This window comes from Schistocerca americana, chromosome 7 (genome assembly GCF_021461395.2).
Source record: "Schistocerca americana isolate TAMUIC-IGC-003095 chromosome 7, iqSchAmer2.1, whole genome shotgun sequence".
NCBI classification, from domain to species: Eukaryota; Metazoa; Arthropoda; class Insecta; order Orthoptera; family Acrididae; genus Schistocerca; species Schistocerca americana.
The window spans coordinates 546,718,007-546,744,634 of record NC_060125.1 but is presented as its reverse complement, the minus strand read 5'-3'; the positions used below and the strand labels follow the sequence as shown (position 1 = coordinate 546,744,634).

The 26,628-nt window shown below is 44.1% G+C and overlaps 1 protein-coding gene across 1 annotated transcript in view; it reads right to left on the bottom strand.

Annotated features, from left to right (window-relative positions):
- LOC124622454 (myrosinase 1-like) overlaps window positions 1-26,628 on the bottom strand; it is a 98,375-nt gene that overhangs the window by 44,893 nt on the left and 26,854 nt on the right. Inside the window, exons 3-6 of the mRNA XM_047148156.1 lie at window positions 23,933-24,067; window positions 17,949-18,071; window positions 11,753-11,936; window positions 1,527-1,621 (exon numbers count right to left, since the gene is read on the bottom strand). Of these exons, the coding sequence (XP_047004112.1) occupies window positions 1,527-1,621; window positions 11,753-11,936; window positions 17,949-18,071; window positions 23,933-24,067 (537 nt within the window). The remainder of the gene's footprint in view (window positions 1-1,526; window positions 1,622-11,752; window positions 11,937-17,948; window positions 18,072-23,932; window positions 24,068-26,628) is intronic.

Here is a 26,628-nt window from a genome sequence, read left to right as displayed (position 1 = left end):
TGCAGTTGACGGACTTTGAGCGAGGGCGTATAGTGGGCATGCGGGAGGCCGGGTGGACGTACCGCCGAATTGCTCAACACGTGGGGCGTGAGGTCTCCACAGTACATCGATGTCGTCGCCAGTGGTCGGCGGAAGGTGCACGTGCCCGTCGACCTGGGACCGGACCGCAGCGACGCACGGATGCACGCCAAGACCGTAGGATCCTACGCAGTGCCGTAGGGGACCGCACCGCCACTTCCCAGCAAATTAGGGACACTGTTGCTCCTGGGGTATCGGCGAGGACCATTCGCAACCGTCTCCATGAAGCTGGGCTACGGTCCCGCACACCGTTAGGCCGTCTTCCGCTCACGCCCCAACATCGTGCAGCCCGCCTCCAGTGGTGTCGCGACAGGCGTGAATGGAGGGACGAATGGAGACGTGTCGTCTTCAGCGATGAGAGTCGCTTCTGCCTTGGTGCCAATGATGGTCGTATGCGTGTTTGGCGCCGTGCAGGTGAGCGCCACAATCAGGACTGCATACGACCGAGGCACACAGGGCCAACACCCGGCATCATGGTGTGGGGAGCGATCTCCTACACTGGCCGTACACCACTGGTGATCGTCGAGGAGACACTGAATAGTGCACGGTACATCCAAACCGTCATCGAACCCATCGTTCTACCATTCCTAGACCGGCAAGGGAACTTGCTGTTCCAACAGGACAATGCACGTCCGCATGTATCTCGTGCCACCCAACGTGCTCTAGAAGATGTAAGTCAACTACCCTGGCCAGCAAGATCTCCGGATCTGTCCCCCATTGAGCATGTTTGGGACTGGATGAAGCGCCGCCTCACGCGGTCTGCACGTCCAGCACGAACGCTGGTCCAACTGAGGCGCCAGGTGGAAATGGCATGGCAAGCCGTTCCACAGGACTACATCCAGCATCTCTACGATCGTCTCCATGGGAGAATAGCAGCCTGCATTGCTGCGAAAGGTGGATATACACTGTACTAGTGCCGACATTGTGCATGCTCTGTTGCCTGTGTCTATGTGCCTGTGGTTCCGTCAGTGTGATCATGTGATGTATCTGACCCCAGGAATGTGTCAATAAAGTTTCCCCTTCCTGGGACAATGAATTCACGGTGTTCTTATTTCAATTTCCAGGAGTATATATATATATATATATATATATATATATATATATATATATATATGTGTGTGTGTGTGTGTGTGTGTGTGTGTGTGTATGTGTGTGTGTTTGTGTGTGTGTGGTTAAGAGACAGCAACTGAAAATAATGAAATATAAATGACTGTATGCAAAATAAAAATCCACCACACCCATTAATTCGATCATGTGAATGGTCGGCATGTTGTCTTTCTTTATTGAGATATTGTGAATTGTAAAACTGGTTCGTTCCACATCACAGCAAGTGGTCGTATTTTTGGTCCACAGAATGTGCAATAAAAGAATTTTTTTAAAAAAAGTGTGTATGCCTGCTTGACACGCCGTTATGGAGCCGTTAATGACGCCGCGCGGTCGCCCCTTACCTGGAACTGGAGCTGTCGCTCGGCGGCGTCGGCGTCCTCCGTGCTGTTGGTGAGGGGCTCGTACCAGTCGCAGTCCAGGGTGATGCCCACCCTGCCTGCAACACACCAGCGTCCACCACTGAGACTCTACCGCGCACCCCCGCAGAGTTCGCCTAGCACAGACTTTGTTGCACATGCTACAAATTTGACACTTGAATCCAACAAACATATTTTTCTCCTTTAGTTTCTCCAGGTGTATTTGATGGAAAAATATTCCATGGCCTTAGTGCTGGCTTTTGGTACCCGAAAGGAATGAAACTGTATAATGTTACTTATAATCCGTCTTGATTGCAAAATTTTTTATTCATATGACCGGTTTCGGTTCATTCAGAACCATCTTCAGATCTGATATTTCAGTGACAGGAGTAACCCGTCCAAATCCAGCAACTTTCACATGCTGCGTCACATGTGACGCAGCATGTGAAAGTTGGTGGATATGGACGAGTTACTCCTGTCACTGAAATATCAGATCTGAAGATGGTTCTGAATGAACCGAAACTGGTCATATGAATAAAAAATTTTGCAATCAAGACGGATTATAAGCAACATTATACAATCACTGATTGCTGCTATCCCATCAGACATTATGTCTGTTTTTGCAAAGAATGAAACTGTGTCGCTCGATCCTGTTGTCGTCATCAGTTGTGCTGATGAAGTGAGCGCCTGGGGCAGCTTGTGTCCTCTCCGCCTCCACACGTCCTGCCAACAGCGTCGACTGACACAGCATTCGGCGTTATGTTCGCCGTTCGATCCACGCGGCCCACGTCAGCATAGTGGCAGTAGTAGCCCCGTCGGTCCCAGAGCTCAGCTAGCTTTGCCTGACTGAGGAATATGGGGTGAGATGGGGACAAGAGTGGTGAGGATCCAAGGGGTTGCTGAGCCACCGTGCGGTCTCCTCATCAGCGCCACTGATGATAGCGCCAGGATCGATTTTTACATTACGTTTGTCGTATTCCATGGATCTCACAGGGATGTTTAAAGGAGACAAAGAACTACATATCATTTACTTTAAGTAAATACAGAGACGTGACTTTACATTAGTGTATTGCAAGGCTAATTATAATTAAAAAGGAACCTATAACAACAAATTTAATAATTTCTGTGAAATACACTCTAAATTGTTTCTATGCACCGAGGAGAGGTAATTGGTATTCCCAATTCTTTGAAAAGGCTTGTGAAAGATATTTTCCAATTCACATTACGATCAATTAATATTAGATGGTTTTGGAATCGCAGAATAATAGCTTTGTTTGGCGAATTAAGACAAAAACAGATCCTGTATGACAGTAAAGGATAAAAGTAAGCAACGTAAGGCAGCTTTCTTATTTGTATTAGGTTTGTTCACAGGTTTGCAACGTATTTCCATAAGTTTAATAAACACAACAATACACATAACAGTGACTTTAGTCATCACTAGAATATTCTCCTTCACTATTTACAACAGTCTGCCAACACTTGAGTAACTTTTCGATTCTGTGACTAGAAATTATGTGTTTGTGAGGAGAAGAACCTGTCAAGCCATATTCAGAACGCATTTTCAACCGGAAAGGGAGTTCCTTGAAGATTATTTGATAGAGAGTGGAAAAGGTAAAAAACTCAGGGTGCAAGATATTGTGAGTAAGGTGGGTGCGGAATGACTTCCCAACCCAACTTCTGTATAGTGTTCTTTTTCTCAGTCTACCAGAATGAGGGAGTATCATCACTTCACGCAGTTTTCCTGGTTGTTGTTCTCGGACTGCGTCTGCAAGACATCTCAGTTGTTGAGAATAAATGTCAGCGGTGTTAGTTACACCTCAGGAAAGTAATTCGTAGTACGTCACACCGTCGCTGTTCCACCAGATGCATAACACCATCTTTTATGGATGCGCGAAGGACTTGGTACAGGGAGTCGCTGCTTTGATTGGGTTCAAGCATTCCTTTCTTTTCTTATGTTAGCGTAAAGATACCATTTCTCGTCACCAGCAACGATACAGGATAGGAATGGTCGGTGTTGTTCCCGAACCAGCTAATGACGAGAAGCAGAGATGCAAATGTTGCCACCCGTTGGTTTGTGTGATTGCATGCGGTATCCATACACTCGATTTTTGAGCCTTCCCCATTGCATGCAAATGTCTCACTGTGGTAGAATGATCACAGTTCATCACATTTGCCAGTTCGAATACACTGACGTGGATCATTATGGATTAATGCGTTTAAACGATCTTCATCGAACCGCGAAGGTCTTCCTGAATGGGGAGAGTCTCTAATGTCAAAACGATCCTTGTTAAAACGAGAAAACCATTTTCTTGTCGTGCTTCGTCCAATAGCATTATCCCCATTCACGGCTCAAATGTTTCTGGCTGTCACAGGTGCTGTCACCCCTCCAATGAACTCAAACAGAATAACATATCGGAAATTTTCCGATTTCTCCACTTGCACGCCACTTCCTAGCGTCCACAGCTCCACTCACTATCTCGAAATGACAAAATGACATTATGTAAGCTCAAGTAGCAGCAGTTAACTACAAAGAAAATACTAACAACCAATAAATGAACCCACAGCAACAGGAATACTAACATGCAAAACATAAATGCTACGAACGTATACCCAATTTGTAACATCTGCACAGCAAATAAAGGTTTGTTGAACTGCCTTATAAATTGTGTAGTATGTTCCTCCCAACTGAATTTACTATCAAGCTATAACGCCAATAATTTTACACTGTCGGCCACTTATTTCTACTTGTCACCGTATTTAAGGTGTGTGCTGCATGGAAATCTATGAATTCTGAACTGCATATGGTGTTTGTTTTTGAAGTTTAGTGACAAACAATTGGCCTGAAATCATTTAGTAATGTCCATGAAAATGTCATTGACAGTTGATTCGAAAACTACACTTGATTTGCTATTTATTGCAATATTTTTATAACCTGCAAAGAAAAGAAATTAGGCACCTGTTAATATTACAGACGAAAGTTCATTAATATGCACAGTTAAGAGGCAGGGCCTTAAGGCGAAAATCTTTTGGGATGCCACACTTAATGGTTTTTCATTTAGATAATGACTGATAGCTTAACACAAGAATCTTTCCTGTTGTCTTACTTTGTTTTTTGTTAGACAGAAGTGACTTGAACCATGTCGCATAAGTTCTTTGGCACAATTATATTCTATTTCACTGAAAAGGATATTGTGATTTACACAGTCAAACACGTTTGAAAAATTACAGAATATATTACTATCCTGCAATTTATTGTTTAATGAATTAAGTAGTTTCTCGGTGAATGTGTAAATAATTTTCTCGATATCAGAACCCTTTATAAATCCAGATTGTCGTTTTACAATACACTAGGGTCAGTCAAAAAGTAATTCCTTCTAATTTTTTCTCCTTAAATAAAGCTTGTTAAGTGAAAAGTTTGTATCTGGCACTATTTCGCAAACCACCTTCTCCAGCCCACTGTAGTGGTAACTTCTTCGTCAACAGATGCCAATACTGCAGTCACTTGCAAAATGGCCGACATCGATGATCGTGTTAGACAGCGCTCTGTGATAGAATTCTTGAATGCAGAAGGTAAAACGCCCATTCACATCCACGAAAGACTGAAAAATATGTACAGTGGATATCAGCATTGTGAGACGATGGGTTCGTTGCTGTAACGAAGCTGACGGGCAAACACCGTCGGCTGACTAAACGCGGAGCCTCAGGCCGGTGACAGCAGTGACTCCATACAACATCCAGCGTCTGGATGACGTCATTCGTGGTGACCGCCGGGTGACTGCAGATGATTTGTGTCGGATTACCTCCATCAGTAAAGGCAGCGTGATGACAATTATTCCGCAGCTGGGATATTCAAAGGTTTGTGCAACGTGGGTACTAAGAATGTTAACCGATCAGAATAAAGACACAAGAAAAACAATTGCCTCCCAAGACCTGTAGTGCTTCTGTTTGGAGAGAGAGCAGTTTCTGGGAAACTATGGCCGGAGACGAAACATGGATCATTTTTTTGAATCAGAACAAGGAGGCGGTCAGTGGATTGGTATCACAGAACCTCAACGAATAAGAAAAAGTTCAAAACTGTGCGATTGCAAAGTAACGACTACAATATTCTGGGATGGAGAGGATGTGATTATGGTTTATTTTTTGGAGAAAAGATGCACAACAAATTCTGTAAAATGCGGCAGAATCACGTCTTCAGGTAGTTCGCCCAACAAAAGCTATGGTGGATGTTCTTCTTTTGCATGACAATGCAAGAACACACACCAGTCATCGCACTACTGAAGAAATTATGAAAATTGGATGGGAAAACTTGTCTTACCACCCATACAGCCCTGACATGGCACTGTCAAACTTCTCTCTATTTGAGGTGCTAAAAGAAGCTCGTCGTCGGATTCTCTTTGAAAATGAGGAGGCTATGAACAGATCTGTGTTTCAATGGCCTTGGAAGCAGGACCGTGCGGTTTAGCACACTGGTATGCATGCCCTTGCTAAAAGATGAACCAAAACTGTAGAAATGGACGAAGATTATACTGAAAAGTCATAACTTAATCGTCGGTGTTGTGGTTTTCAAACTGCGTAGCTTCATTGGAAATTCTTGACAAATACTCGTAAAAGAAGAAAGGAGGCACTAATTTTGTTTTTGTAATCAGATGATCAAAAAGACAAAATATTGTGCCCTTGGACAGCAACATTTGGCATTTTACCCATGGATTATTTTGTCAAGAGTCTCCAGATATGTCATCCACACTAAAATAGATCAGATGGATAAATATATTGCTCATCTCACGGTACGGAATTTGCACATATGTTCACACAAGAGCCATATGAAGAGGAACATCTGGCAGGAAGAGCATCAACAGTGATTAGTCGGCAAAATATCAATCATGCCCAAGAATTACCCAAAATGTTGGTAGATTCTGTTGCGCCATTACCTTTCAACTCTGCAGGTGCAACCCATGAGCGGGGAAACAGAAAGCTGTCACCGCATCCTGATGCAAGAAGCTAAGAATCTGCAGAGAGGCCACACTGACGTGGCAGAAGCCTCTGCCGTGGCCCTAGGGCGAGGTCACTTAACCACACGTCCATTAGCCCTGTTCGGCATCGTCCATAACATTCGGTTCCGTAGGATAGCCTCAGTATGAGGGCATTTTCAGTTCGGTAGCCGAAATTGCTATTCTGTACGCTCCTGAGGCCTGTTATCGATTGGTCCGCCTGCTGATTTTTTGTTCACTGTACCGAGACGTGGTGAGTTGTTGGTAAGGCTGTTCATTCGGTTTGGTGTGTATTGACTGTGAAGACAATTTGTTATTTTAGAAATATTGAATGAGTTTTAGTTTTGGATGTAGTGATTATGCTTTATTGAAGAATCACTGGAATGTGACCATGTGGAAAGTGAGTTCATAAAGGTTATTATGCAAGCATTTCAACCGAGAATCAAGAAGTGGACATGGTGTGCATGGTACTTTTAAGGAGAAGCAATTTCGACAAAGGCAGGGAAGATTTGTTTGAGGAACTACAGCCATGCATGAGAGCCCATCAAAGAGCTACAGCGAATCCTTTAAACATGAAGATGTATTTGTTTAGAAAGTCCTGAAATCACTAAATCAATTGATTAAGCCATATCAGTTACCAAATTTTTTATACGAAGCCCAGACATACTGATCGAAACCGATCAATAATAATTTGTTTCAAATATAGCACACATAAACAACAGAGACATGCGAAGCCATTTCAGTGTCATTGGGATGTGAGCGTAACAACCTTCTTATTTTCTTCCACTTTTTCCACTGATATCTTATGCGACCAACGCTATTCGCTGTAAACACACTTTCCGAAAATAATAGTGGGAATAGTGTGTATGGTAGTTGTGTTAGCTGGCCTCTTTGGGTGTGGGACGCCGTGCCAGGTGTCCAGTCGTTGGGTGAGCATGCCTGCAGCTATGGTCACATGTAATGATTACAAAGAATCCGCCTCTATTGCAAATAGAAACCGGATGTTGATCTAGGTTTCGTCGCGAATAGCCACGCCTTCTTCGGAACACACTAAAACTACAAACTGCCTAAAGTAGCATGGTCCAACATTAATACAGAACGCCCAAAAGGGCAAAAGACTCGGATAAAATGTAAAATAAACGGTACGTGTGTACCATGTCAATGGCTGTACTTAGCTCAAACCTCAGAAGCGTGCTTCCTCACCCCAGCCAACGTTCGGTGCGCCGCGGGCTCTCAGGTAAACTGAGGTGGCGCCGGCAGCTAGGCTGTGAGAATGTCAGAAAGGAACACGCATGCGCAAATTGAAAAATCGTCTTCTTCCGTGTGAATGGCATAAAACGTGTTACGAAAGCGATCCGATGACCGGATCAAAGGCGCACGAAGTTGATGCGTGCGTATGTATAATGTCCTAGCTCGAGGACGATTTTATAGATCTATATAACGTGGATAGGCTGAAACTTTATATGTGGGATAGCAAATTCCACGGATGGTCAAAACGCATGCACGCAGGACAGACAAAATACCATCAGCTAGAAGCAGGCTAAAAATATGGTTTAGGGTGGGGGGGGGGGGGGGGGGGCGGGTGAACAACCCGTTTTTCGATTACTTGGGGTCGGTGATAGTATTTGATGACTACGCTGGCACAAGCGTGTCAAGTTACTATATTCTATTCTAAGCGCTACTGACCAGAAAAGGGTTAAATTAGTATGACAGGCTTAATGTAGTTGCGTGAAAGGACGTACAACCTCGCCTTCATCGGCCTTAATATCTAATGACCGACAGAGGTAATTTTGAATAGTGCTGTCGGATATGTACCAAAATAGTATAAAAATAACCTAAAGCTAAACTAGTTTCTTAAAATCAGGTACTCGAGGTACTGAACCATGAAGCTTAATCAAGTGAGGTCTGTGAACGCGTATAGCGTGGAACAGACAAACTACCTTTGTGTTCTAATAGCTGTTGACGTCAAAGGTCGAATAATGTAACGGGCTTTAATATACATGTGTGAAAGGACGTACAACGCCGCTTTCATAGCCCTTATTATCTACTGACCGATAAGTACAGCTATTGACATGGTACACATGTACCGTTATTTTACATTTTATGCGAGTCTTTTGCCCTTTTGGGCGTTCTGTATTAATGTTGGACCATGCCTCTTTAGGCAATTTGTAGTTTCAGTGTGTTCCGAAGAAGGCGTGGTTATGCGCGCCGAAACCTTGGTCAACATCCAGTTTCTATTTGCAATCGAGGCGAATTCTTTATAATCATTAAATTATTCACGATTGCTGACGCGCTGCAGTGTTGAATGTTCTCATGGTCACATGTATTTGATTGGCTGGAGCGAGGAGGTACGCCAAAACGGCACGGACCCGCCTCGATACTCCAGGAGCCGTATCGGCTCTCTACCGAATTGCACAGAGGCTCAGTTGCGCTAACTCTAGCGCTCGGTGCACTCAACTTCCGACCCGATCGGCAGAACTACCGAACGGTACAGAAAAATGCTGCAGCCACCGTTGCTGTGGCAGGCCTGGAACAATGCTAACACTCTCAAGAATGGCGCTGTGCTGCTTCGAGGGCGTACCGGGTCAGAAAGGATTGTAAGTAGGCTGTTTAGGTTTTTTTATAGGCTGTTTAGGTTTTTTTATTGGTAATGCCACCTCTGTATGAAAATCACTGGCTGTGCTGTGTGCAGTCTGTGGCTGCTTTGCATTGTTGTAATACTCGCCATTGTAGTGTTAGGCAGCTGGATGTGAACAGCGCGTAGCGTTGCGCAGTTGGAGGTGAGCCGCCAGCAGTGGTGGATGTGGGGAGAGAGATGGCGGAGTTTTGAAATTTGTCATGAACTGCTATATTTATATATGATGATATCAAGGTAAATACATTGTTTGTTCTCTATTAATATCTTTCATTTGCTAACTATCCCTATCAGTAGTTAGTGCCTTCCATAGTTTGAATCTTTTATTTAGCTGGCAGTAGTGGCGCTCGCTGTATTGCAGTGGCTTGAGCAGCGAAGATTTTTGTGAGGTAAGTGATTTGTGAGAGGTATGGTTTAATGTTAGTCAGGGCCATTCTTTTGTAGGGAATTTTGAAAGTCAGATTGCGTTGCGCTAACAAAATATTGTGTGTCAGTTTAAGCACAGTCGTGTAAAAATTGTTCAAAGGGGACGTTTCAGGATGTCTGGCCACAAAACAGTGAGGTCGGGCAACCGTAAATACCAGCCAACTTGGCAAAACAGGATCTGTCATCGTCTGAAGCCAGCTCTGAGAAGTACTGCAAAACAGTCTTCGGCCTGATACGAGCTGTTCCATTTCATTTCAGACAGAAGGAAACCTTCAATTTTTTGTGGTGATTCAGTTTTCTGTCATCTAAAGCAGATGTTAGGTTAATGCGTTTTGTGTTGTTTTTCTCCCAGTATTTCATTCATTTGTCAAAGATAGGGACATAGCTCAGAGATGGAAAGAGTACTTCCGACAGCTGCTAAATTGTGATGAACCCGAACTGCAGTTTGATTTCCAGTACCCAATTACAGCCTATGCAGATGATCCCCCACCTACCCTGGATGAGATAAAAACCAGAATCAGACACGTTAAACAGAATAAGAGTCCAGGTGAAGATGGAATACAGGCTGGAATGATCCTGGCAGGAGGAGAGAAACTTGCAGAAAAAATAGACCGACTGATACGGGCAGTATGGACCAAAGAAGAACTACCAGGAGAATGGAAAACAGCTCTGATTTGTCCAATACATAAGAAGGGCGACAAACTGAAATGTGACAACTATCGAGGAATCGCCCTGCTTAACATCTGCTAAAAGATCCTGTCCAATTGCCTCATACATAGAATTCAGCCATTGGAAGAATCGGTGACTGCGGAGTACCACGGAGGTTTCCGGCCAGGACGGTCAACAGTACATCACATCTTCAGTCTCCGGCAGCTTACTGTGAAACTGGGCAAATATGGTAAAGATTTGCATATTTTATTCGTTGATTTTAAGAAGGCCTATGATTGCATACATCGCAAGAGCCTGCTCAACTGTTTAAGGGAGTTTGGCATAGCAGAGAAACTCATCAATTTGATAAAGACCTGCCTGAACGAAACACGTACAATGGTGAAGATGGGAAATCGCGTAACTGAGGAGTTTAAAATTGTAACAGGACTCAGGCAAGGAGATGGGTTGTCGCCTATCCTGTTCAACTTTGCCCTCGAGAAGATCGTACGCGAGACCTTCCAAGAGAACGAAGGGATTGAAATCGAAGGAAAGAGACTGGCATACTTAGCCTATGCAGACGACATCTGTTTACTTTCTAGGTCGGAAGAGAAGCTGCAGCAAATGACCAAAGCACTAAAGGAGGCTGCCAGCAAATTTGGGCTAAACATAAACGAAGCCAAGACAGAGTACCTTGTTATGACGCGTGGTCATTGTCAGACTGCTGATCATTTACAATCACTGCAGGTTGGGGACCAGTCCTACAAGAGAGTGCAAGAATTCAAATACCTAGGGGCACTTTTCACGGAGAACTCGTCATGTGAAGCAGAGATCAATGCCAGAATACAGGCAGGAAACCGATCTTAGCACAGCCTAGCACAACAGCTTCGGTCCAGATATCTCTCCAGACAGTTCATAATTCGACTGTACAAAACCCTGATCCAGCCTGTTGTTCTATATGGCTGTGAGACATGGAGTATCCGGAAACAGGACTTCCATAAGCTCCTTGTTTTTGAGAGAAAAGTGCTTCGGAAGATCTTCGGTCCGGTTCTGGATGCAGACAAAGGGGAATGGAGGATCAGATACAACCAAGAGCTTGAGGAACTATACCAGCAGCCCAACATAGCAGGAACTGTCAACGCCAAACGAATGCAGTGGGCCGGCCATGTGGCCAGTTTGGAGGATCACAGATGGCCTCGGAAGCTCCTGGATTTCACACCTACAGGAAAGAGACCGCCAGGGAGACCCAAGAAGCGTTGGAGGGATGGACTCCATGAAGATTTAAACCAAGTGTCAATAGATGTGAACGGATGGCGGATAGCAGCAATGGACAGAATACAGTGGAGGAGGAAACTTGTAGATGCGTGCGGTCCTCTGGGCCTGATCACATAGTAGTAGTAGCAGTAGTAGTATTTCTTTCGACCACGGCATAACGGCCCGGAGAATTTTAATAATTGTGAAGACAGACTGCTGTGGAGAAGGCCGCCCCACTCTCACTCATCCCTTAGAAGGCTTACCTTGCTGAGCCTCACGGAACTGCTCATCGTAGAGCTTGTAGACACGCGCGTGCGCCAGCATGATGGTCTTGGCCATGAGGTAGTCGGCTATGCCGGACGAATTGGCGCCGGGCGCCAGGCCATTGGCGGTCGAGTAGCCGATGGAGAAGATGTCCGGCTCGTTGAACGTCAGCCACAGCTTCACCTGCCAACACGAACCGAACCTGGGTTATCATTACTGATTCCTGTAACTACAAGAGCGGCTCAATAAGAGCCTGTGTCAAGAATGTGTGTAGCACTTTTCAAATACACTACTGGCCATTAAAATTGCTACACCACAAAGATGACGTGTTACGGGCGCGAAATTTAACCGACAGGAAGAAGATGCTGTGATATACAAATGATTAGCTTTTCAGAGCATTCACACAAGGTTTGCGCCGGTGGCGACACCTACAACGTGCTGACACGAGGAAAGTTTCCAACCGTTTCTCACACACAAACAGCAGTTGACCGGTGTTGCCTGGTGAAACGTTGTGATGCCTCGTGTAAGGAGAAGAAATGCCTACCATGTCGTTTTCGACTTTGATAAAGGTCTGATTGTAGACTATCGCCATTCCGGTTTATCGTATCGCGATATTGCTGCTGGCGTTGGTCTAGATCCAATCACTGTTAGCAGAATATAGAATCGGTGGGTTCAGGAGGATAATACGGAACGCCGTGGTGGATACCAACGGCCTCTTATCACTAGCAGTTGAGATGGCAGGCATCTTATCCGCATGGCTGTAACGGATCGTGCAGCCACGTCTCGATCCCTGAGTCGATGGGGACGTTTGCAAGACAACAAACACCTGCACGAACAGTTCGGCGACGTTTGCAGCAGCATGGACTATCAGTTCTGCGTCGGAGACCATAGCTGCGGTTACCCTTGACGCTGCATCACAGACAGGAGCGCCTACGATGGTGTACTCAACGACGAACCTGGGTGCACGAATGGCAAAACGTCATTTTTTCGGATTAATCCAGCTTCTGTTTACAGCATCATGATAGTCGCATCCGTGTTTGGCGACATCGCGGTGAACGCACATAGGAAGCGTGTATTCGTCATCGCCATACTGGCGTATCACCCGGCGTGATGATATGGGGTGCCATTGGTTACACGTCTCGGTCACCCCTTATTCGCATTGACGACACTTTGAACAGTGGACGCTATATTTCAGATTTGTTACGGCCCGTGGCTCTACCCTTCAAACGATCCCTGCGGAACCCTACATTTCGGCGGGATAGTGCACGACCGCATGTTGCAGGCCCTGTACGGGCTTTTCTGGATACAGAAAATGTTCGACTGCTGCCATGGCCAGCACATTCTCCAGATCTTTCACCCATTGAATACGTCTGGTCAGTCGTGGCCGAGCAACTGGCTCGTCACAATACGCCAGTCACTACTCTTGATGAACTGTGGTATCGTGTTGAAGCTGCATGAGCAGCTGTACCTATACACGCCATCCAAGCTCTGTTTGACTCAATGCCCAGGCGTATCACGGCCGTTACTAAGGCCAGAGGTGGTTGTTCTGGGTACTGATTTCTCAGGATCTATGCACCCAAATTGCGTGAAAATGTAATAACATGTCAGTTCTAGTATAATATATTTGTCCAATGAATACCCGTTTATCATCTGCATTTCTTCTTGGTGTAGCAATTTTAATGGCCAGTAGTGTTCAAGGTGCCCATAGGTGCCCATTTCAAACGTCCTACGTTTCAAAGGTCCAAGAGAGAGAGAGACAGAGAGAGAGAGAGAGAGAGAGAGAGAGAGAGAGAAAAGAAAACGACACTAGGCATGATAATTAAGTTGTACCAGATGTTAGAGCGTCTCATCGAATTTGTATTTACGCGTCAGCCTTCAACTACTCTCGGCAGAATTCAGCATGATCGCAAGTAAAATGGCGACTCCATAATGGCACCTGCAAGCAGCAGCGTGCCTTGCAGAGTAATGATTAGACTTTGATAGTTTCGGAGAAATGAACCGGTGGGTCCCTGCATCACACAGTCAGTCCAAAAAGAGGCATCAACACCTGGCTTACTGAATACGAGACGAATTTTAATCTCGGCAATGATCTGAATAATGTTGAGGAAATGTTGGCTTCTCTAGAGGCCTAACACCTTTCATCATTGTCAAATTCTTTATATCACCCATCTCATCTTGATCTGTTTCGTCTTGTCTTACTATAGTATTGCATTCAGTTTTATATTTTTCGTATAGCCCTTGAATATATTCGCTCCACTTTTCAGCTTTCCCTTTTCTATTTAGTACTGGCTTGTCACCGAGCTTTTGATATTCATACAGCCGCTTCCCTATTTTAGAAAAGTTGCTTTAATTTTCTTATAGGTGACACTATGTTTCCCGTAGCGTCCATGTCCTAAAATTTGTGTTCTGAGTATTTCTGCTTAGACATTTTACATTATCCGACAAATTAATTTTTTAGACGTCTGTATTCTCTTTCGCCTGCTTCATTTGCTGGATTTCATATTTTTCATTTCTTCAGTTAATTTGAGTACCTCCTGTGCTACGCAAAGACTTCTAATAGGCCTTACTTTCCGTCTATTTGATCCTATGCTGCCTCCACCGTTCCATCTCTCAGAGGTACCCATTGGTCTTCTATTGTATTCCCTTGCTCTATTTGGTTTTGTTTTCCTTTTCACTTAATCTGTGCCTAATGCTCCCTCTGGAATTCTGGACAAGCTGCGGCTCTTTTAAATTATCCAGATACCATCTCCGTAATTTTTTATCTTCCTTCAATTTCTTCAGTTCTAATATGTAGTTCATAACCAAAGTATTATTGTCAGAGTGCGCATTTGCCCCTGTAATCGTTTTGTAGTTTAAAACTGGTTTTGAAATCTTTGCATTATCAGTACGTAATCAATCAGAAACTTTACTGTGGCTCCAGGTCTCTTCCTAGTACACAATCTCCATTCATGATTCTTCGACGAAGTGCTAGCGTGTTACCTAGTTGCGTTTGCAAGCTGTAACCTATTACTCGTAATTAACAATTTAGCATATTCCTTAGAAAGTTGTCAAATATCTATCCAGCTTCTATTACAGATACCAAGCACATCGCTTTCATCGATACCAAAGTTGTTCTGCAATTAGGTTACCTTATTAGTCCATGAAGAGGTTCCCAGTAAATTCACATACCCGTGTTCTATACAGAAGTAGTGGAGGGAGCATCTACACGAAGTGTAGTAAAAATGTAGAGTGATGCAGGCAGTCATGGTATTATTCCCCACTCTTTTGGTTACAAAACCCTGTTTTTCAACGCAATCTCCGTTCAATGCGACGGCCTTACGCCTTCTGTATGCCCGCGTGGTACTGCTCTACTGGTGGACGACGGAGCAACGCCTTGCTGCCTCAATAACCTCCCCATCGTCCATGTACTGCTTCCCACGGAGTGGAAGGTACGAGGCCAGGCTGCAGGATGATTGAGGAAGAACAGTACAATGAAGTTTTCTGAGCTACTCTCGAGTGCACAGACGGTGTGGGTCCTTGCGTTGTCACGGAGAAGTAGAAGTTTCTTTGCGTTTTTGTGATGACGAACACGATGAAGTCGTTTCTACAGTTTCCTGAGGGTAGCACAATACACTTGAGAGTTGATCGTTGCGCCACGAACATCAAACAGAATAACTCCTTCACGATCCCGGAAGACTGTCGCCATTACCTTAGGTATGAACGTTTCTTCGGCGAAGAGATGGTGTAGCGCCACTCCACAGATTGCCTTTTTGTTTCCCGTTCGAAGTGATGAATCTATTTTTGATCGCCCGTGACGATGTTCAACAAAAAATTGTCACGATCAGCCTCGTAACGCGCAAGCAATTCCGCACGGGTGGTGCTTTGTTTTTCTTTATGGTCTTTTGTTAGACGACGAGGAACCCAGTGGACAGACTCCTTTGAGTACCTTAGCCGGTGCCAGAACTACCAACAGAAACGTCCAGTTGAGCAGCGAGGTGTTTGTTTTCCATCCGTCAGTCACTCAAATGAGAGTATCCGCACGTTCCAGCATTTGAGGAGGCATAGCTCTGTGCCGCCGACCGTCACGCAGGAGATCGGGCGGTTTTGCGCGACCTTGTTGCGATAATGGCAGACACCTCGCCCAACGACTCACCGTGCTTTTGTTCCCTGCCAGGTCTCCGTAGACATTCTGGATCCCCTATGAATATACGCGATGCTCCGATTTTCCGCCAAAAGAAACTCAGTGACAGCTCTCTGCTTGGAACGCACCTCAGTTAAAGACGCCATTTTAAAGGCTGCTTATAACGCCTATCGGAACTTCATCAAACTATTGGGACTGAAGCAAGAATATTCCACGATCTCCCACAACAAATTCCGCATTTTGTCAATCGACAATGGCCAATAAAAATGTGTGCCTTTATAAAAGAAACTATCAGCCTCGATTGCAGTAATGAAACCAACCTTTACCTAGGTTTCAGCCCAAATAATTGTGCCTTCTTCAGAAGATAAACCTGAATCTATCATCTGTCTAAGAGGGCATTTTAGATTCAGGTTTATCTTCTGAAGAAGGCTCAATTATTTGGGCTGAAACCTAGGAAAAGGTTGTTTTCATTACCGCAATCGAGGCTGATAGTTTCTTATATATAAGATTATCACGATTTCTGACTGTGCTGCAATGTTGTAAGTACAAAAATGTGTGGCATTACCTACTGAACGCCCCTCGTAGTTCCTAGCGTGGCCGTTCTGCTACTGTAAGTGAGGCTTACGTGTTTTGATATTTCTTGGAGGGGGGACCCAAAAGTAACCGGAATCGTAATGCTGCACATGGGGTACTTGTAGTAGCAGGTTGCGCCGCCAGAGAGTTGTAGTAGGAGCTCTGTTGAGTCATTCTGCCACGCAGCGTCACCCAACAGTGAGAAGTGTGGTTTCTTTGGCAGTTCTTTAAGTGTGCATACGTGACACGATAAAATGGATAATTCTTACGAACAACGTGCGACAGTGAAGTTTCGTTTCTTGCTCGGCAAGAACGCAGTAGAAACTGTTGCGATGATTCAGACAGCCTACAAAGACCATGCTCATAGTAAAACGCAAGTGTACGAATGGTTTTGTCGGTTTAAAATGGGAGAAATGGTGGTTGAAGATCAGCCCCGTTCCGGTCGACCTTCAACTGCTCGAAGCGAAGACAACATCGACAAAATCCGTGATCTCATCAGTGAAGATCGACGCAGGACAATCGACCAACTCGAGAACTTGTCCGGGTTGCCCTGTAGCTCAATTCAGCGTATTTTGACCATCGATTCGGGGATGTGAAGAGTGGCAGCAAAATTCGTGCCGAAGCTTCTTACCAGAGATCAAAGGGAAGGTCGCGTTTAAGCCTGTTTCGAAATGAAGGACGTGTTCAAAGATGATTTTACTTTTTCAACAAAATCATTACAGGTGATGAGTCATGGTGCTATGGATACGATCCAGAAAGTAAACAACAGTCATCACAATGGAAGTCACCTGGATCACCTCGACCAAAAAAGCTCGACGAGTGAAATCGAATGTGAAAACGATCTTGATCTGTTTTTTGACGTCAAATGGATCGTACACTCTGCATCTGTCCCTGAAAACCAGACAGTAAACCAACAATTCTATTTGGAGGTTATGAAACGGCTTCGCAGAAGTTCGTCGCGAAAACGTCCGGCTTTTTGGGATTCTGGCGTGTGGTTCCTGCATCACGACAACGCTCCCGCGCCAGTTTTTGGCCTCAAAGAAGACGACAACCTTGACCCACGCGACCTATTCGCCGGATTTAGCACCCTCGGACTTCTCCCTATTCCCGAGGATGAAAAGAGACTTGAGAGGGAAGCGTTTTTTGGATGTGGAAGACGTAAAACGCAATGTCTTGAAAGTGCTAGCAGGTATCAAAGAGGACGAATTTAAAAGGTGCTTCGAACACTGGAATGAACGTTTGGACAAGTGTATTAATGCTAATGGAGAGTACTTCGATGGAGATTAAGGTTGTATTTGAAAATAATAAGGTATATGCTTTCTAGAAAGAAATTCCGGTTATTTTTGGGTCCCTCCTCGTACTGTAACTAATGTACTACGGAGAATTATCAGTGGTAGCCAGTACTTGGTCCGTTCACAAGTGGCGAACTTAAATTCTAGACTAAGTGACGGTCACAATTGTTTTCAGTGTTACTCGTTTCGGTAGGAGAGAGAAGCACTCACCCGGTCTCCGAAGTTCTCGAAGGCGATGCGAGCGTACTCGACGAAATAGTCTGCGAGGACGATGTTGGGCCAGCCGCCCAGCTTCTGCAGCTCCTGGGGGAGGTCCCAGTGGTACAGCGTCATCTGCAACCAGGCGACACACAGGTGTAAAAGGAAAGGGAAGTTGTCTGCTAATACAGGACTGTCGTGGGGTGATTTGACATTACAGCCTCTAAAACTTGTCTCAAACGTGGTTAACAGCGTAGACAAGCCACCACAAATGTATCCAGAACGAGTAAGTACCCCAGCTGGCCATTAAACCTGCTACACTATGAAACCAACGTACAACAAACGCCAGCTTCGCGTGACAAGTACTGCACACTTCGATGTGCAAATGATTTGCATTGCTGCACAAACACAGAAAGCAGGCAGTAGTAACGACAGCTACAGGCTGACAATTATTGAGTTTTAAGAAAAACCATAAATTAGTTACAAACTACGGCGTGCACATACTTCATTCAACGTGTAAACCTCACTACAGATATTCGTATTTAGGTTATGACATGTTTGATATGCCTGTCATCATTGGCGCTGATGTGTCGCAGACTAATAGCGAAATTCTGCATGACCCGCTGAAATGTCGGAACATCGATGCTGTCGATGACCTCCTGAATGGTTGTTTTCAGCTCAGTAATGGTATTTGGTTTATTGCTGTACTCCTTGTCTTTTAATATAGCCGTACAAAAGGGAGTCACATGTGTTCAGATCCGGAGAATATGGCGATCAACCGAGGTCATGCCAGTAGCCTCTGGGTTCCCCAAAGTGTCCTCCTGGACATCAAACACTCTCCTGCTTCGTTGGGGTCGAGCTCCGTCTTGCATGAACCACATCTTGTCGAAATCAGTGTCACTTTGGATAATGGGGATGAAATCATCTTCCAAAACCTTCACGTACAGGTCGGTAGCCACCGTGCCATCAAGGAATATCGCACCGATTATTCCGTGACTGCACATTGCACACCACACAGTCACCCGTTGAGAGTGAAGAGACTTTTCGATTGCGAGATGCGGCTTCTCATTCCCCTAAACGCGCTAATTTTTCTCATTGACGAACCCATCGAAAAGAAAGTGGGCTTCGTTGATCAACCACACCATACGTACATAATAATTCCAATCATCGCCCACGGGCAACGGTACAGTTTCAACGTCCTAACGCAAACAGTTGAGAAGCTATGACGATTTTATTTCATATAGTTCAATAATTGTCACACTGTACACTCTATATAAAACGTGTTTCTTATACAAAGATAGCATTTGACTGTTGTTTTTTTGTGAGAAGATCGGAGTATGCCTCGTGTAAAAAGGAGAAACCTCTGCCAGCATATGTCAGAATCCGCCAGTGACAGTGAAGTAAATTAATGAGAGAAAGTTATGCCTTGACTTGTTGATAGCGACTACTTCATATCCAGATTTCTTTTTCTCAGTTTTGTCGTTTCACTGCAGCATAGCCTCAAGTAGAGGACTAACTAACTAGCAAACAGTGACGAATCCTTGTCCTGGAGCGCGACTCTAGCTCATGGGTCCTTCGAGATGAAAGTGGGGGGTGATGGAAACTGTTGCCACATTCTGTACGAACACTCAGTGGAACTGTGTGGCTGACCAGTGTCTGTGATTCCATCTCAACCAGTCGAAAAGTTAGGCTGGTATTGCGAGCCTACGACTCTAGGAAACCATTCGTAACCTCCCAGTTACATGTGCGCGCGCACACACACAAGGTGAAGGAGGAAAACGGACTGCATTCGAGAAAAAAAGACTCATGCGCTCTGTCCTTTACTTAAGGCTACGCTACAGGGAAACGACAAAACTGAGAAAAAAAGAAAAGGTTTAAACTAGTCGCTGTCTACAATTCAAGACACAACTTTCTCTCAGTTTTATGAAAGTGGGTCCCCTTCGGCTTGGCGGTTGCATCACTGTCACAAGCTTACCGCCCCTAAATGGAGTGAGTGTGGAAGATGGCTGCAGTAGCGACTGGAAATTCTGAGTCCAGATCTGCCCTGTACTCTGCCCTCTCCTACAAATATCTTCTTCAGTGTCCCTGAAGCAAGCAAACCCTTTAACGTCCATGCAGTACGTGCGCTCTGACTTTTCTCTCCGGAACAAAGCAGGATTTGCCAGCGTCAGAATCTCACCAGCCAACTGCACCAGACCTTACAAGTTCTGACCAATAGTAATTTTATAAACAAGTTTGACAATTTCCTGGTCTCATGGATTTTGTCGTTGTCAACCAATAACAGTGTGACATGGCAAGGAAGCCAGAAAATCTCTCCCACTACATCACAGATTTCCAATCCCGGCCAATGAAAAACCTTGCACATAGGCACATACAGTAAATCGCGCCTATTAACGATGTAATTAGTGTGAGCCAATAACAGACCCTCTTACTCAGGTCTGAACGAACACGAACATTCCTGGACTGTACGTCAGCGTCCAATGTCTGGTCTCCATGCTTTTCATCCCACGTTCATTTCTTATGTAGTCTCGCATAATGCAGTTTTTGTGGAATGCAGTTTGCCCTCTCCTATATTCCTGCTGTGCGGACATGGGAGAATGCTATTTTGCTATTTGACTGCTCTATACCTGTGTAGATACAGCTTTCGGTGCTGAAGAAGATTATTACTCTCTGGCCCATCTGAGTCAGCTTCCTTGTCGCGAGCCAATTAAAGATCGCCGTCAACACTGCAGAAATAACGGACCTCTTCTCACTGTATTAAGAGGAAAGGAGAAGAAGAAGTAATTAACTATTTAATCATTGGCAGTCGTGAACACTGCAGTTTTCATGCACCGTTAAATGATTGACTGTACTGTCCAATGGTATCTGAAAATTGCATTATAAAATAAGGTTATGTGAGAGTTTGCGCATGAACTGCCACGAAACAAAATGTAATCATAGTTCTCTTGGAAGTCGTTATGTCAAATGTGAATACTAAACCTGACACCACACTTCCTTGATATACACCAGACATAAAGGACACCTAAGGAACTGAGTATTGCTACTGCGCAACACCCGCCAATTCAAATATTCGGACAGAAGTTAGTAAGGAATTATTTAGTTCACTTAGTTGCTTCATTCTCTCATGTATTTATTTAGCATCTAAATGCACAGCATTTTAGCCATACACATGTGTTCGAAGTCTACTGGAAACAAAACAGCACTGTACTCAACTTTATACGGCTCTCACACGAGATTTGAGCCTGTTAGCATGTTAAGCCTTATATCCTCGTTGAACCCAATGGTCCATATCTTTTTCATTTTTTTGGGAGATGTGTTTTACATCTGAGAGGTGTAATACTCACATCTCAGAAGATGCGATGTAACACACTGCATGTAGTTTCGTGGTTGTGGTGCAGCGTTTGTTTTATCATAGTTTCGTTCATACTTCTTTGGTTATCGATTACCAGCTCTCTTGACCAAATATATCTCTGCTGCCAATTGCTTTTCATTTGTCACCGAAAGTACAAGAAAAACAAAAAGAATGATATTCGTTCCTTCTTGTCCTGGTAGCAGTCATAACGATTGGATGCATGTCAAAAGCGCTTTCGCGCATTGAATCAGATTTTACTTCGTATATTGGCAAGTTTAAAAAAAAAATTGATGTTACCTACGTTACTTCAACTATCACCGAAAACTTGACATTGTCATATGTTCAAGAGGAGAAGCAGCATCCAGAATACAGAAAACAAAAGTGGAGAGGAGACTGCAGATCTAGAAAGATCGGAGCTAGAGATTTCGGGAAAGGAGGGAAGGATTTTTTGTGATTTTGTTAGAGAGAATATAGCATATTTTTAAAAAATGTGAATGTTTTGGTTAGGCTTTACCGTGATTGTTGTTGGTATCGAATAAAACAACAAGTTTACTCTAACCATCGCTAATAATTTATTTCCGTAATGCGTTCCGGAGATTAAAACTTCCACCATTAGGTGGATTCATGTGGATTAATAAAGCATTTTATGTCGTATTACAACTTTAGAGTAACCTGAGCCACTGTTCAACAGAGAAAAACAGAACACTGTCGCAGTACATGGCACAGAGTTTTGTGGTAAAAAAGAAGTACCTCCAGTAGTTCATGTTGCTTTCTGTGTCGTGTTACATCGTATACGCCACCAAACTTTGTAAACACTGAGGAGAGCAAAGATGGCTTCTAGAATCTAACAGCTGCAGAGAACATATAGCAAAAGAAAATGCTATTTTTAAGAAAGTCTAAAAGCTTCGCAGAAATTTTTCGTTGCGTGTGCAAATATCTCCAGTGGTAACAGATTATTTTCTGTAACTGTTTCTACATAGATCTAACAGGTCCATCATCTGAGATTTGATTCAAGAAATACATGGCACCAGTAAGAAATAAAGACTACAACAGTGCAGAAACTTTTCAAAATACTATATCTCGTAAACGACTCGCAGTAGAATCCCACAACAAACACCACTGAAATTCTAATTCACCCTACTCTTAGTTTGTTAATGTTAGTAGGGATTGTTTCGTTTTAAAAAAAAGTGCATCTTTGCACATAAAATACACATTCTAAGTATTATTACAGTATGTTGAATGGTTAACAATCCATTCTGCCAAATCTCACAATCCATTCTGTGAAAACCACACATCAATAGCACTTCCCATTTCCGTAATATTTGCGGTGCAAGTTTTAGGTGATTCACTCTGTACAGTTCATAATCGATGTTTCACTTCAAACATGTCTTAGACACAGCGTATAATCAGGCATAATCTTAATAAACCACAGCTCTGTCATAACCAAACCATTATTCTCCTTTTATCACTCCTCTAACTCGTCGTCTCTGAGTGCTGTCCTCCCAAACACACACACACACACACACACACACACAGACACACATGCATACACATGCGCACGCACGAACGCACTACCAATGTAACTTAACAATAGTAAGTAAAATGTTGTTTGTATGTAAAGTAGCACTTACCCACAGCTACGCCTGCACACATGTAGGTATGTGACATTTATTGTGGACACCTCCTCCTCCTCTCTCTGCCCCCCTCCTTCCCCCTGTCTCTGTCTGTCTCATCCTCCCCCCCCCCCCCACTCTTCTCACTATCAATGTCCTCGCCCCTTCACTATGCTCAGCAGTATGCATCCCACCCTTGGAGCACATTCCAGTACTACCGACGTAATATGCCAGTCACCTCCATCCCCATCCCCATGGGAGCTAGGTGGTTCTTATCCCAATAGCGCTGTTTCCTAGACAATTAATGTTATGTAAAAGATGTTTGGTGTCAATCGATCCTGTGGTGTAGGAGAAGATGTGGAATATATAAAGACATATACATCCATTTATATGATTATACCAATTTTTTGCGACAAAATTATTGGTTTTAAAGTTTCTAACATGTCTTCTTGTTTACTTAAATGTGTGCAAAGAATAAAGTTATGTGAACCTTGACAGAAGAGTATCTGTGACCAGCGAAGATAGTTACTTTTACATTTCTACTTATCTATTCAACCAAAGATCTCCACGAAGCTTTGAGACTTGCTCTGAAACAGTGTTTTGTTTTACGCTCTTTGCACTTACATTCTTGATGCTATCTCTGCTCTCGTCATTGTTTGCAAAGTGTGATGGTGCATGTGATGTAAAGTTACAGAAAAAGGAGCCCGTGACCACTGGAGGTATTTTTTAATTTTTTTCTCCCACAGAACTGTGAGCATTTACTGTAATGGTGTTTTGCTTTTCTCTATTAGAGAGTGCCACGGGTTACTCCAAAGGTATAACATAACGCGTACATGCCACATTAACCCACATAAATCCACCCAAAGATGGACATGTAAACCTCTGATTCTAAGCAGAAATAATAACAAGCGACTGGTAACAGCAAACTCGTAGACTTTTTCGACAATATTTTTTGGAGACGTGATATCGCCTCACAGAAGGAGGAAGACGAACAGCTGACCGCGATCGGAGCTGGGCGCGCACTCACTCACCATGGGCTGGATGCCGTTGGCCAGCAGCTCGTCGATGACGTCATTGTAGTGGTCTATGCCCGCCTGGTTGATGTTGTCTGTGTCTCCAGTGGGCAGGATGCGGGGCCAGCTCAGCGAGAAGCGGTACACGTTCGCCTGAAATTCAACAGCTCTCACTGCAAAAGTCTCCACGCACTGCAGACGAGTTTACCTCAACGAAATTATGTCAGGCCGTCCAATGAGAAACGTATTCGACTGCTCAGTTTCTTTTGAAGATTACGAATCAGACACTGTAAGTTCGTCAATACTCTGGACGGTAAGGTGCATGTGACACAAATAAAGAAGCCGTTCTGTCCTTACATGTAACATTAGTGTGAAAATTAGTAAGATACTGTGAACAATATTCTCAGTATGTCAACAATTATAGTAACTAAGCATAATGCAAACATTTTGGGAAAGTTGCCATATCAAAACAATGCTTACCACTGAAATGAAAGTGATACTGTCATCATCATCATCATCATCATCATCAACAACAACAACAACAACAACAACATCATTATCATCTGCCATTTGATACTCAATGCTTTTCCAGGTACTACAATCTTCCTCCATACCATTTTTACTCTTCTATTTATTTTCTTCGCGCCCATCCAGTCACAGTCTTCAACTACAGTAGATGTAAAGACTTCGCTATTAATTTATACGAGTTTCTTTTTTATACTGGTTATACAGTTTTTTAGTTTAATTGTAACTGTTTTTTCAAAACTATTTTCAAACCTGCTCTATTTAGTTTTTCCGTTATTGTTGTTTGTCTGCTCTAGAAGCATTCAGAATAGTGCCACTATAAAAAAGAAAGCTGATTGTTGACAATCAATAGCTATTCAACAAGAAAACTCACATTAATAAATTTCATATTAGAAGAACGAATGAGTTACGCTCTCCTTCACTCAAGCTTAGCACAACACAGAAACAAGAAAGGTATTCAGCTACATAAATTTTTCCTAGTGGAGGGTGTGACGGTTCATAAAATTAACTTTAAACACAAACTGAAAACCACATACAAAAAAAAAAAAAAAAAAAATCGCAACACCAAGAAGGACTTGTGCGACATGAACGAAAGTTGGCAGGTGTTTTCCAACATCTGAACGATCGTGTGTATTCCATAGAGCCGCTATGCGGATGCAAATCAGATTTGCTTTAAATATACGCTGTAACAGTCGTTAGTGTTGGTTACCTTTGAGATTGGACGTGGTGACTTGATGTTGGTCAAGAATATCTTTAAGGCGACAAAGACGTCATTATCAACACCTCACTGAGTATGAACTAGGTCGTGCAATAGGATTACGAGAAGCTGGATGTTCCCTGTACGATACTGCAGAAAGTCTTGGCAGGAATGTAGCCACTGTACATAATTTCCGGTAACGGAGTTCGCCAATATGTACGGCCGCAAGAAGGGCAGGCTCCGGACGGGAACGTGGCACTGTCGAGAGGGAATATTACAGTGTTCGGTTTATGGCTGTCGCATATCGTACTGCAAATGCAGCAGCAGTTCGAGCAGCAGTTCGAGCAGCAGTTAGGACCACAATGAACGACTAACTGTTACCAGTCGGTTAATTCAAAGGCTGCTCCGAGCCAGATGCCCCTTAGTGTCCATTCCACTGACTCCAAACCACCGCCATTTGTTACTTCAGTAGTGTCATGCGAGAGCTCATCGGAAGGCAGACTGGAGGTTTGTTGTGTTTTATGATTAAAGCTGGTTCTGCCTCGGTGCATGTGTTGATTATAAGGAGGCGAGTTGAGAGTCTGCGATCAACCTGTCTGCGTGCTAGACACACCGGACCTACACATGGAGTTATGGTCTGGGGTGCGATTTCGTACGTCAGCTTATCCCACGCACCATGACTGCAAATTTGTGCGTCAGTCTGGCGATTCGATCTGTTGGGCTCTCATTCATGAACAAAATTCCAGGAAGTGTTTCCCATCAGGATAACGCTCGCCCACGTAGCGCTGTTATAGCTCGATATGCTCTACAGAGTACTGACATGTTGCCTTGGACTACTCGAGCACCAGATCTGTCTCCAATCGAGCACATATAGGACATAATCGGACGACAACGCCAGTGTCATTCACAAACAGAATTAACCGTCCCTGTACTGATCGGCAAAGTGTTACAGCCGTGGGACTGCATCCCACAAATAGACATCCGACTCGTGTACAACACAAGCATGCACGTTTGTATTCTTCCATCCAACATTCTGGGGGCTACACCTGTTACTAATGTACCAGCGCTTCACATTTACAGCCGCGCGGGATTAGCCGAGCGGTCTTAGGTTCTGCAGTCATGGACTGTGCGGCTGGTCCCGGCGGAGGTTCGAGTCCTCCCTCGGGCATGGGTGTGTGTGATTTTCCCTAGGATAATTTTGTGGTGTCACCGCCAGACACCACACTTGCTAGGTGGTAGCCTTTAAATCTGCCGCGGTCCGTTAGTATACGTCGGACCGGCGTGTCGCCACTATCAGTGATTGCAGACCGAGCGCCGCCACACGACAGGTCCAGTCTAGAGAGACTCCCTACCACTCGCCCCAGTTGTACAGCCGACTTTGCTAGCGATGGTTCACTGTATACAGACGCTCTCAACTGCAGAGACGACAGTTTAGCATAGCCTTCAGCTCCGTCATTTGCTACGACCTAGCAAGGTGCCGTTTTCAGTTACT